At 42.9% G+C, this 13,675-nt stretch overlaps 1 protein-coding gene and 1 long non-coding RNA gene across 2 annotated transcripts in view; one reads left to right on the forward strand and one right to left on the reverse strand.

The window, feature by feature from the left end:
• Positions 1-22, forward strand: part of pfdn5 (prefoldin 5) — a 3,292-nt gene extending 3,270 nt beyond the window's left edge. The window contains exon 5 of the mRNA XM_073852562.1: positions 8-22. Within this exon, the coding sequence (XP_073708663.1) occupies positions 8-22 (15 nt within the window). The remainder of the gene's footprint in view (positions 1-7) is intronic.
• A 10-nt stretch (positions 23-32) lies between these two features.
• LOC141346398 (uncharacterized) lies at positions 33-3,243 on the reverse strand. Its single transcript, XR_012357208.1, has 3 exons — positions 3,156-3,243; positions 2,974-3,053; positions 33-226 (listed from the first exon to the last, which is right to left on the reverse strand). It is a non-coding gene; the product is annotated as an uncharacterized lncRNA (long non-coding RNA).
• Between the last annotated feature and the right edge of the window lie 10,432 nt (positions 3,244-13,675).

The following is a 13,675-nucleotide window of genomic DNA, read 5'->3' on the forward strand; positions in this document are numbered from 1 at the left end:
ATTGCAGCATGTTGTTATATAGCTCACCAACTCTGAGTGTAACGTTGATATTCTGAGGTTTGAGTTGGACCACATTTTCAAGATCGCTGCTGAGGTCCCTGTTCTTTATGTAGTTCAAGGGATGATTTCCAGGATTGATCACATGATCATCTTTACATTTCCTGGCCTTCAGAGACTCGGGAGAATCACATCGCCGTTCATTCGACTCACCTGATTCCAGGAAGTCCTGCATCGCAAGGAAAATTGCATTACAAGCACAATTATTTATGAACTAAAGAATATTAATAATAACATATGACTACACTGATAAAAAATGGTGTAGAAACAATTTTCACACACACATATTTTGCTAGCACATTTCATAAATATGCACAAAGAAATAGCAAGTAACAATGAATTCAACATTACCTTTACTTGTAAAACATACTCTTTAATAATATTTATAATAATCTATTATTTGCAACTTCAAAAAATATATATTTTTAATAATGATTTAAGCTAACAACTGTTTTTACTTTTACAATTTAGGGTTAGGTTAGGGAGGTGTTATTTCCTTTTTTTCCCCCATCTATCCATATTTACAAATGTGATACATGTCTATTTGATTGTTTTACTGATTTATTGGTTTTAAAAAAACGTACAAATGTTATATGTACACTACCGCTACAAGTTTTTGAACAGTAATATTTTTTTATGTTTTTTTTTTTAAAAGAATTTTCTTCTGCTCACCCAGCCTGCATTTATTTGATCCAAAGTACAGCAAAAACAGTACAATTTAAAAAAAATTAATAGTTAAAATAACTATTTTCTATTTGAATATATTTCAAAATGTAATGTATTCCTGTGATTTCAAAGCTAAATTTTTACACACATGATCCTTCAGAAATCATTCTAATATTCAGATTTTGCTGCTAAAAAACATTTTTTATTATTATTATTATTATGTTGTAGATTAGATTAGTAGATTTTTTTCAGGTTTCTTTGATGAATAGAAAGTTTAGAAGAACAACATTATAGAAATCTTTTTTAATATTATAAATGTCTTGATCTAAATAAAGCATCCTTGCTAAATAAAAGTATTAATTTCAATAATTCAACTTATGAATGGCACAGTGTATAATGTTACAAAAGCCTTTTATTTTAGATAAATGCTGATCTTTGGATCTTTCTATTCATCGAAGAATCCTCAAAAAAATGTACTCAACTGTTTTAAATATTGATAATAAAAATAATAATAAAAAATGCTTCTTAGGGGCCGTTCACATGAAGCGTCTTTTGCGCGCGCAAGTTCGTTATTTCAAATGGAGACGCGCGGCTTGCGCGCGCATATTGGAAGCGACGCGGTGCGACGCGCTCGTTTTTTCCAGGCGCGTCCGCGCCGCATCGAGATAAAAACATCTCAACTTTTCAGAATGCAGCAAGCGCACCGCAGCTTGGAGCTAGAGCGCAGCTGATGGTTGCTTAGAAACGGCAGACGCTTCCGGAGCGCAAGCGCCCGAGCGCTTTGTTGACAAGGAAGGCCGCGATCACACCGAACGCGTTTTAGCAGTTGGAGGCGCCTCTTTTGAATGGTTTTCTGTTGGCAGTGAGCGTTCTGCGCGCCGCTTATGCGCACCGGGCGCCTCGCGTTTTCGCCGCCTGCTGCGCCTCGCGTTTTTGCAGGAGCGCTCTGAGCGCCTGAAGTTGAAAAAAAATCAACTCTGAGCGGAAAAACGCCCAACGTCATTCGCGTTCTTTTCCATTGTCCAATCGAATGAATGGAGAGGCGGGCCTTCTGTTGTGGTGATGAAAGTTTACCGTTGCTTAAAAAGTCCGGAGACTGCAAGAAATAGAGAAACCTTTGGTGTCTATCGTGGGTAACCCGGAGCTGTATTATTTAGGGTTTCTGCTAATATGACAGTTTACTTAACAGCAAAAAAACTAAGATTTTAGAGCGCTCGCGCTATAATCCTTTGATTTGACTGACAGGACAGCTGTTTTGGTCGTTGCTTAGCAACATAAAAAAAACGCAGCACACTGCTCTTTTATTAAAAGTCACCAAACAAGGCAGTGCTGTGCGCCTTGCGTTTTTAGAACTAAAAGACGCATTCGGTGTGATCGGGGCCGAAGAAAGCAGCGCGCCTAGCGTTTTCCACGCGTTTTTAGGCGCGACATGTGAACGGCCCCTTAAGCAGCAAATCAGCATATTAGCATGCTTTGTGAAAGATCGTGTGACACTGAAAACTGGAGTAATGATGCTGAAAATGTTGCTTTGATCACTGGAATAAATTACATTTTAAAATATATTCAAATAGAGAAGAGTTATTTTAAATAGTAAACAATATTTCAGAATTGTACTGTTTTTGCTGTACTTTGGATCAAATAAATGCAGGCTTGGTGAGCAGAAGAGACTTCTTTCTTAAAAATCTTACAGTTCAAAAATATAATTTAAAGTAGCCTAAGTGCAAACAATTCTTTACAATTTCTTGTTTTCCTGAAAATAACTAAAGTACTTTAAGCTTACTCTATTTTAAACGTTAAAAAGCAGGTAATAGTAGGTGACGTGTTCACAGCAGATAAGCTACCAAAGATTGCATAGAAGTGTTGTAACACTGCCTACATTGCTTAGTTTAGGAAACAGCTGACAGACTATATCATAAAGGTCACAATGTGAAAAGAAGGGTTAAAAATGTTTAGTGATATGAGCATGAACTGCTGAAGAAGCAGCTAGTTAGTTTGCACCAACAATAGAACCATGCTCAGCCACAGCTACCACAGGAAGAGCTTTCAAAAGGACACAAAAAGCAAAGTGCAACATTTAAACCTTTGTCAGGGTTAAATGTATAACGGATTCTTTGTTTCTCAACGATATCTTTTCTCAGTTCTCTCCAGCTGACAAACACTGACATCTTCTCTTTCCTGATCATGGGGAACAGATTCTTGCAGCAGGTTTAATTCAATTACAAACTCATTGTTCTGCATGATGTAACTTACTGTCTGTGTGCACCACGCACAACCAGGACTCCTTATACATTCAGAACATGAAGCGTGAGATTGGCAAAGAGGTTCCTGCCCTAAAATGCACAAATACATAGGATTTCAAATATAAAGGCATCAGTGACTGGTTTTACTTTTTAAAAAAGGCTGACTGTGATTAAAGAGACAAAGTGCATTACCAAATATACACCTCTGTCCCAAACAGTGAAAGAGAACCGTCACAGCTATCAAAACAGCCTTCATCTGCAAAGAAAAGAGAGTTGTATTATATTTCTGATTTTACAATGACAAAATGCTCATTTTGAGCTCATTAGATCAACATTTCTTAATTTCCAACATATTCTAATATTAAATACTAATACTGTATATCCATGATACATCCACAATAGCACAATAATGAATAAAAGTTATCAACACTTTTGTTTTCATATTTATGTGACTTTTAATCCAAACAAACTTTTTTACACAAATTATGTTTCTCTATTAAATTAAAGCAAAACTAGATGAGTAAAGTTTAAAGTTTGACCACAAATCTTGAAGTTTAAGTTGTGAAAGCTTGTAAAAGAAAGCATGTTGCTAACATGTTTCTAGCATGATTGTTAGCATGTTGGTAGAATGTTGTTAACATGTTTCTGGAATCATTAGCCTGTTGCTAGCGAGTTTCTTACGCGATTAGCATATTGCTAGCATGTTTTTTTCTAATGTGATAAGCATGTTACTAGTTGTCACACTCAGATATTGGCAGAGACAGAAACAGATGTAATAGTAAAAGGTGGGTTTATTGAACAATATCAAATGTATGCAAAGAAGCATCAGGCAGGATTAAAGTCTTAACTGAATAGTCCTCTTGAACAGGTGACGGAATCCGGAGAGCAAACAGGTTTGCAGAGAGAAACAGCAGAAGGGTCTGGAGTAACGGGAGGCATGTGAACCGTAGACCAGACAACGTGAGAATGAACCAGTCCAGGTATATATAGGGCGTGCTAACGAGGATCAGGTGAGTAATTAGAAATCAGGTGAGTTGGAGCGGATGGGTGGAGCTTCAGGGGGTGTGTTCTGGGACGTGTGCTGAGGTGAATGCCTGACATTACCCCCTCCTCCAGGGGCGGCTCCCGACGCCCCTCTACGACGCCGAGGACGACCACGACCACGAGGGGCAGGACGATCTGGGTGGCGTTGATGGAAGTCGGTGAGAAGTTGGGGATCAAGTACGTCATCTCTGGCCACCCAAGATCTCTCCTCCGGGCCGTACCCCTCCCAGTCGATAAGATATTCCAGACGGCCTCCTCGACGTCGGGAATCCAGGATCTCATGGACGGAGTACACAGATGGTTGATCCAGGATTTCAGGAGGAGGAGGTCCAGCTTCAGCTCTATCGGTGTCTGTGGCAGAGGGAAAATGTGGTTTAAGGAGTGAAACGTGGAAAGTGGGGTGAATTCTGTACCTGGGTGGGAGCTGAAGCTGGTATGTCACATCGTTGATCTGCCTCAGGATCGTGAACGGACCGATGTAGCGGGGACTCAGCTTCCGACAAGGCAGCCTCAGCCGGATGTCCTTGGTGGAGAGCCATACCTTGTCTCCAGGTTGGTACTGTGGAGCGGCTCTCCTACGGGCATCGGCAAAGTCCTTATGCCTTCGGATGGCTCTTTGAAGGTGACGATGGGCTGAGTCCCACACTCTCTCACTCTCTCGAAACCAGTAGTCAACAGCTGGAACGTTGGTGGGTTCCTCCGTCCAGGGAAACAGCGGAGGCTGAAAACCGAGTACGCACTGAAATGGTGTTAGTCCTGTAGTATCCTGGCGGAGAGAATTCTGTGCGTACTCGGCCCACGGGAGGAACCTGCTCCAGCTGTGTTGGTCCCCGGAACAGTATGACCGTAGGTAACGTCCAAGCTCCTGGATCTTCCTCTCAGTCTGGCCGTTGGTCTGCGGGTGGTATCCTGAAGAGAGATTGACAGATATTCCCAGTGACTTAAAGAAAGCTTTCCAAACATGAGATACAAACTGTGGACCCCGGTCCGAAACGATCTCCTCGGGGAGTCCGAAGTGGCGGAAGACGTGTTGGAATAGGAGCTCAGCGGTGTCCATCGCCGTAGGTAGTCCCCGCAGAGGTATTAGCTTGCAGGACTTGGAGAACCTATCCACAATCACCAGCACGCAGGTGTACCCCTCCGAGTTGGGGAGATCGGTCACGAAGTCCACCCCGAGGTGGGACCAGGGTCTTTGCGGGATGGGAAGTGGTACGAGCTTTCCTGTGGGTAAATTACGAGGAGTATTAGATGTGGCACAGACTGAGCAGCTTTGGACGTACCTGATGACATCTTGGGTCATACTGGACCACCAGTAACGAGATTGAAGGAGTGAGAGGGTCCTTCTGCTACCTGGATGTCCAGAGCCCGGAGACTGATGAACTGTGTCCAGAAGGTGTTGACGTTGGGAGCTGGGTACGTAGGTTTTACCTTCTGGACACTCCGGCGGAGCTGGCTCCTGGAGAGTGGCTTGTTGGATCCAGGTGTCAATATCCCACTGGATAGGGCTAAGGAACAGGTGAGAGGGAATGATGGGTTCCGGATCTGTGGAGGATTCCATGGAGAATTGTCTAGACAGCGCATCAGCAGGTATGTTCTTGGAACCGGGACGGTAGGTAATTTTATATTGGAATCTGGTGAAGAATAATGCCCATCGAGCTTGTCGGGGGTTTAAACGTTTGGCCTCACGGAGATACTGAAGATTCTTGTGGTCAGTGATGATCAGAAATGGATGTTTAGCCCCTTCCAGCCAGTGTCGCCACTCCTCCAGGGCCAATTTGATGGCGAGCAACTCTCGGTTACCGATGTCGTAGTTCTGCTCCGCCGGAGACAGCTTCTTGGAGAAATATGCACAGGGATGGAGGAGAGTGGAATCTTCGGCTGCTTGAGACAACACCGCTCCAACGCCCACAGTGGACGCATCGACTTCTACCACGAAGGGGAGTTCCGGATTGGGATGGCGTAACAGGGGAGCGGTGCTGAAGATGTTCTTGAGCTTCTGAAAGGCTTCGTGGGCAGAGACGTTCCAACAGAGATGTTTGGGTTGGCCACGTAGGAGGGAGGTCATGGGTGCTGTAATGGAACTGTAATCTTGAATGAACCTTCGGTAGAAGTTGGTGAATCCTAAAAACCTTTGCAGTTCCTTCACGGTAGTGGGTTGAGGCCAGTTCTGGATAGCAAGAATCTTCCCTTGATCCATCTGCACACCCTCGGGGCTGATGTTGTAGCCCAGGAACTGCACTGAGGTTTGGTGGAACTCACATTTCTCCAGCTTTAGATAGAGATGGTGCTGACGCAAGACTTGAAGGACCTGACGGACGTGCTGGCGATGTTCTGCCTCGTTCCGGGAGTAAATCAGGATGTCGTCAATGTAGACCACGACGAACCGGTGGAGGAACTCCCGGAACACCTCGTTCATAAACGTTTGGAAGACCGAGGGACTGATGGATAAACCATACGGCATAACGAGGTATTCATAATGGCCAGTAGGTGTTATAAAGGCTGTCTTCCACTCGTCTCCCTCACGAATACGAACGAGGTTGTATGCACTCCGCAGGTCCAGCTTGGTAAAAATGTGAGCACCACGGAGCTCCTCGAGGGTGGCAGGGACAAGTGGAAGAGGATATGGCTGTTGGATGAGTTGTGAGTTGAGTTGTCGGTAATCAATACATGGGCGGAGACCTCCATCCTTCTTACCCACGAAGAAGAAGCTGGAAGCAGCCGGAGATGTAGATGGTCGGATGAATCCTTGATCAAGTGCTTCCCTGATGTACTCCTCCATCGCCTGGCGCTCCGGGTTGGACAGGGGATAGATTCGGCCCTTGGGGAGTTGGGCTCCAGGTAGCAGATCGATGGCGCAGTCCCATGGCCGGTGTGGAGGAAGATGGGTGGCAGCTTGCTTGTTGAATACATCCTGGTAGTCCAAATACTCCGCTGGGACCTCAGTGGTGTCTGGAACATCGGGACTTTCGATCTTCGTGGAAGCGATAGTAACAGGGGAAGTGGCAGATTGTGGTAAGTCAGAAATACAGTTCTCCATACAGTGCTTACTCCATCCAATGATGTCACAAGGATCCCAGCGGAGTTTAGGATGATGGAGATGTAGCCAGGGACGGCCCAGGATGATGTCCACGGTGGAATGCTCCAGTACCAGAAATTTTATCCTTTCCTGATGAAACAATCCGATCTGTAGGGTGATGGTGGGTGATGCATGACGAATCCGCCCACGCCCGAGTGGTTTTCCCTGAATAGTCTTTACTGAAAATTCCGGATGACGTTGTGGCTGGAGATGAAGGAGATCTAGACATTCTTTCGCGATGAAGTTGCCTGAGGCACCTGAGTCAATTAAAGCAGAAAGAGAGAGAGTACGTTCAGCAGTATGGACGGTTACCGGAATTAATGTCAGTTGGGCTGTATTTATTTCAGCATGAAAAGTACTCACCACTGGGCGTGGGGGTCGAACTGGGCAGTTTCGTAGGAGATGTCCGGCGTTACCACAATACAAGCAGAGACCTGAGGTTATTCTGCGATGACGTTCCGTGCGTGATAGACGAGATGAGTCGATTTCCATTGGTTCTGGTACTGGAGCTGAAGCTGCCACCATAGCGGACTGAGGAGCGGTTAGAGGGGGCTGGCAGGCGGCTAGTCGCTGGGACACCCGGGTGGCACGTTGTAGAAAGGTCTCCAACCCGATGGAATCATCGTACAGCGCCATAGCTGCACGAATGTCTGGTTGGAGACCTTGGCGATAGGCACCCAGCAGAGCGATCTCATTCCATCCACTAGCCGCCGCCAGCGTACGGAAGTGAAGCGTGTAATCATTGACCGAAGAAGAACCTTGTTGAAGCCGGAACAGCTGATCTGAGACGGTGAGTTCGCTGGTGGTTGTGCTGAAAACATCCCTGAAATGACTTGTGAATTGTTCAAATGAGTTGATGATGGGATTATTAGCATTCCAGATAGCTTTGGCCCATTGAAGAGCTTTACCAGTTAGTAAGGAGATGATAAATGCTACCTTGGCGTTCTCCGACGTGAACTGTTGTGGTTGCATCTGGATGTAGAGTTCAACTTGAAGCAGAAAACCGCTACACTCAGCCGCTTCTCCAGCATATTGTGATGGTATGGCCATGGGACTTCCTGAGGCAGATGGCGGCGCGGGAGGTGGTGTGATTACCGCTCTGATGGCATTCACGAACTCAGCGAATTGGTTGGGTGCGGCGGCTTCTTCGGTGCTCATTTCGGTGTAGGTCTGGTCTTCTGTCACACTCAGATATTGGCAGAGACAGAAACAGATGTAATAGTAAAAGGTGGGTTTATTGAACAATATCAAATGTATGCAAAGAAGCATCAGGCAGGATTAAAGTCTTAACTGAATAGTCCTCTTGAACAGGTGACGGAATCCGGAGAGCAAACAGGTTTGCAGAGAGAAACAGCAGAAGGGTCTGGAGTAACGGGAGGCATGTGAACCGTAGACCAGACAACGTGAGAATGAACCAGTCCAGGTATATATAGGGCGTGCTAACGAGGATCAGGTGAGTAATTAGAAATCAGGTGAGTTGGAGCGGATGGGTGGAGCTTCAGGGGGTGTGTTCTGGGACGTGTGCTGAGGTGAATGCCTGACACTAGTATGTTTATAGCATGATTTGAAAAGGCTTAGATTCGATAGATGTTGACAACATGTTTCTAGTATGATTTAAACATTGCTAACATTTAACATGTTGTTACCATGTTTCTAGCATAATTAGCATGTTTCTAGCTTGTTGTTACCATGTATTAGCATGATAAGCATGTTGCTAGCTTTTTAAATGTTATTAGCATGTTGTCACCATATTGTTAACTTTTTATAGCATGTTGTTAGCATGTTTTTTAACCTGATTATCATGTTGATCGGATGTTAACAGGTTTCTAGCATGATAGTGTTGGGCAATATGCTCAATTTTCATATCATCCTATCGTTGTCATGATCGGGGGTCTTGGGGTCTGTGGGTCTTCCCTCAGCCACCTGGGGTCGCTGTTTTCCCTTCCCTGCACTGCACTTCCCTGAGTGTTCACTTGTCCTGATTATGTCACCTGTCATTCCCCAGCTGTTCACAATCACCAGTGTCTTTATAATCCCACACTTCCACTACCCTGGTGAGTCTGCATTGTCTACATGTTGCCTGTTCCTGATGGTTTGTCTCTGTTATCTTTGCTCCAGTCTAGCTCCAGTTTGTTGTGCCGTGTTGGCCTTTGTTTTGTTTGTTTATTTGTGTTTAATTAAAATATATTTATTCCCTGCATCTGGACCCAGACCTCCTCTATCTCACCGTGACAATCGTCAGCCTGTGAGATCGCCGATACACGACACTATCGTGCTAACCCTGGTGAAAAAAACAGCTAAAACCAGCCTAGTGTCACAGGGAGTCAGACTGAGACGTGCGGATCCATTTGCAGCATTTATTGAGATGTGTCAACAGGCAAGAGTAAACACCAGAAAACAGGAACAACGTAGGTAATCCGGGAAACAATTCAATACTCAAGCAATGGTCGCAATGGCAGGCAGCAGGAATCAATAACGGGTACACAGTCCAGAGTCATACACGGGAAATCCAACACAGAAAGAAACGCTCAGAATTACGACCATAGGGAACAATAAGACTTCGCAAGGTGGCTGTGTGTGTGAGTGGCTTAAATGCAGTCAGTGTGATGAGGTGCAGCTGTGAGCGGTAATCAGTAAAGTGAGAGCAGGTGAATGCAGTGATTAGTGCAGTGGCTTGTGGGGGATGAAGTCCATGAAGTGTGGTGCAAGAGTTCATGATGACAGGATAGACCAGATACGTGACACCTAGGCTGGTTGGCTGGTTTTAGCTGGTCAACCAGCCTGGTTTTAGCTGGTCATAGCTGGGAGGCAGGCTGGTTTTAGAGGGGTTTTGGCCATTTTTCCAGCCTGGCCAGGCTGGTCTTAGCTGGTCAGGCTGGGAAACCACCAGCTAAAAACAGCCTGACCAGGCTGGGAGACCAGCTAAAACCAGCCATTTCCAGCTTAAACCAGCTAAGACCACCTGTTTTTTTCAGCAGGGAATTTATTTAATAATATGTAAATGTGTCAATATGTAATAAATTCCTTATTCCATTAAGGGTAGTTCATGTGACTGACACAGTTGTGCATGTACAGAGCGCTGACGGTTACATTAGTTCTGTCGGAGAGGTTCAAGTTTACTTTCGGTTTCACTCTCTGCTATCTTCAGTGAGTGGTAAATGTGCCTGCTTGAATGTAAATGAATGTATCTTTCTATACCCGTCATCAGGGGCGCCGCTCGCAATTTTGGGCCCTATGACAAAATATGAGGTTGGGCCCCCCCTACCACACCAAAGCAGATCTTTGGGGGCCCCTAAAGGGCATGGGCCCTGAGAATTGTCCTAACTCAGCCACTCTATGCTTGTGTTTATACGACCGCAAGTTTCTGAGGCATCCTAGAACAGACTCTCCGCGCTGCATCGCTAAAGTTCGGTGCCTTTTTGACGGATAATAATAATAATCGTCTAACTATCGTCAAAGGCATCAGCAACAGGCGATATCTCTGACTATCGTCGATACACGATACTATCGTCTATATCGGCACAACCCTAATGTGAGCCAGCAACGCGGGGCGTTTTGGACGGTGTGGGGTGGGAACGGTGGTTACCGTGACTACAACAAACACGACGGTAGTGTTGAGAGTAGACAACTGAAAGAGTGACCTGATTTAATAATAATAATTTTACTTGGCTAACCATTTTTGTGAAGTGCATGACGTTTTAGTAGCCAAAGTTGTTTTTGTTAGATTAAGTTTGGATTGAGATTTGTTTTTGTATGCAATGTACATAGCATTTTTCTCTTCTCTTTTTTTTCTCCAGGACCCAGGCCATGAATGGGAATCTGTCAAAGTTCTTGCTATGTTTTTTTTTTTTTAAATGGAAAAGAGTACTCAAAGAAGATGTATAATGTTCATAGTAATGAGCATCTCATAAATCAAACCACATCAGAAGAAGGTTTTGCATTTGACAAAGTTCAGAAATACAATGCTTGATTTCCAAGAATTTGTAGATGTTGAAAGAAATGTAGAAATCAAGAACTTTGACAGATTTCAGATCTACATGTCAGCCACAGAAGCCCTACACCACACACATTCTCAAGAGAGCCATCGAATCCAGGTATTTTATATCTACATGTCAGCCACAGAAGCCCTACACCACACACATTCTCAAGAGAGCCATCGAATCCAGGTATTTTATTATTAGTACTGTATATGCATCCTAGTCTATTCTAGTTATATGTTAGGGCTGAACATTATTACCTTAATCCACAGCTGTATATTGTGACGTGCCAGGTAACTTTACATATATGTAATTTTTTGTTCTGGAAGTAAACTTCTCTTTTAATGAAAACCGTAAGTCAAATCAGTTAGAAAAGATATAGCAACTAACTTCAGAACAGTCTGAAGGTCTGACCAGAGTTTGGTGGTTGTAGCTTTAAAGCTCTAGGAGGAGATACTAACTACATTTTGGCTCAGAAGAAGAAGAAGCAGCTTAGATAGCAAATCACTAAGTTAGATTTTAAAGCCAGCTTAATTTTTTCTTTTATGTTCTTTGGGAACATAAACAAATTACATTGTGCCTTATTTTTAGTCATTGAGATCTGAAGTTCCCTTTTTACATTTGAAAGTCACAAAAACAGAATTTCTACACTTGCGTGACTTTCTACACCATATGACAGGCACATGAATAAAGAGAAATAGAGATAAATATAAATGTAAAAGCACCACTGTGCTTCCACCAGACCACATTCTGTTAATTTTAGGCATGAGAACGTACTCAACACCAGACACCTGACAATGAGTCAGGCGTTACAAGATGGAAGTTTGCAAGTATCTGAAAACGGAGCGACAGACAGACATACAAAATACAAAACCGCAAAATGCCACACTTCCTCTTTTGTAATCGTCGTTCATTATTTAACCAGCACAGAGGCACAGACAGGGCGAGAGACAATAAATCCAAGGGTGAAAAAACACTTTCTTACAAACTCACTAAGGACTTGTAGAGAAGCAACCGCTGTTCTTTTTTAAATATCAAGTGATAAGAGCATTTATACATTTTTAGACAGGGGTTGACCTTGTTTCAGTAACGGAAACATTCAGAGAAGAAACAAAAGAGTAACTGCACCTGATGGTGTTTCACTTCATAATTTACTAAAGCAAGCAGTAAGCTATTCTAACAGAGCACAGGGCTAAAAACATATAATTAAATACAGGTTTTCTTACACATTCCATATTGTAGACAACAGCTAAAAAAAATTAAGAAATCGAAAATGCTAGAACTAAATTAAAGTTTGTTACAATAATCTAATACATCCATAATTACATACAGAAGGAGAAGTTCTGCAGTACGTTTTAACAATATGACTATGTATTTTGTTGGTTTTCTAATTAGAAAATCTTTAAACTGTTCTGGCGTACAAGTTAGTATTATACATTTTACGCGTTCAAGGTACTGTATGATAGTATTATAAGTCTAATTGATTAGTCTAAAAACATTATCAGTGTCTAGTAACCCATCAGAAATGACATATTAAGAGTACTTAGTATTTTCATATATTACATAGTAGAGCTAATATGTCATGTAAACAGTTTTAACCCTTTGAAAAACTGAAAATACCAAAGGCTATGTGTTTAATTGATTATATAGTTGGCTGCCATTTATTTTACTTGTTTATTTTCTTTAAACCAAAGTGGCACGCCCAACCAGTAATTAAATTTTAGCCATCACCACAAGTTTCAGCTCAATAGAAATGTGCTTTTCTGCTAATTCAATTTACTTCACAAACTTTTAGAACCTAAAACGCCCAGGCATTAACAAAACCTAACCGTTTATATAGAGGTAATAACATTCAACACAATGAAATGTATCATCATTTTCTAATAATTTTGAATCGAGTATCTTACCATAAATGGGAGATGTCGTGAGGAGCGTGTGAAAGCGAATTCAAAGCGTCACTGGAGGCGTCGTCATCGCTCTCATCATGTCTGTGGCTGTGTCTTAAAACCTAGTGCGCTTCCTACCTAGACAGCATTTTTGGTCGTCACGGACAGGTGCAACATATTTGGGCAGGTATCGCGGATATTAGCCAAAAAAATACTGTGCGTACACGCCCCCCGAAAATAATGCGCGCTTATGATGTTTAGACATGCTGTCTAGACAGGCAGCGCACTAGGATTTGAGAAAGCGTATCGATCCCATCACAGAGTTAGCGTGCAAGCGATACAGATATAATGTGGTCACTTTACCTCTTCCTCTTCCTCTCTAGATTTTGAATGTACGTGCGTCTTACTTTTATAACTTTCCCCTCACAAAGCAAATGCAATACGCTTAAAAATATTAAAATAAAAAGATTAAATATAATCTATTTGCTCAAGTGAAGCTATACAATTTGATAGGAAGCGAGTATTGATTTTCGTTGTGATAAACATGTTAAGCATCATTGACTCAAGACAGCAGTTATTAGTATTATCAAAGACTTTAAAGGGACGTTAGTATTACTGTTACTAAAGTAAAAACATTTTCGCCACATGGCGGCGCTCTTGTGATCTCTTGAGCAAGGTAGTGTTTTTAACACTACCTTGTCTACAGCTGTAGACAAGCATCTTTACTTT

This window comes from Garra rufa, chromosome 12 (genome assembly GCF_049309525.1).
Source record: "Garra rufa chromosome 12, GarRuf1.0, whole genome shotgun sequence".
Lineage (NCBI taxonomy): Eukaryota > Metazoa > Chordata > Actinopteri > Cypriniformes > Cyprinidae > Garra > Garra rufa.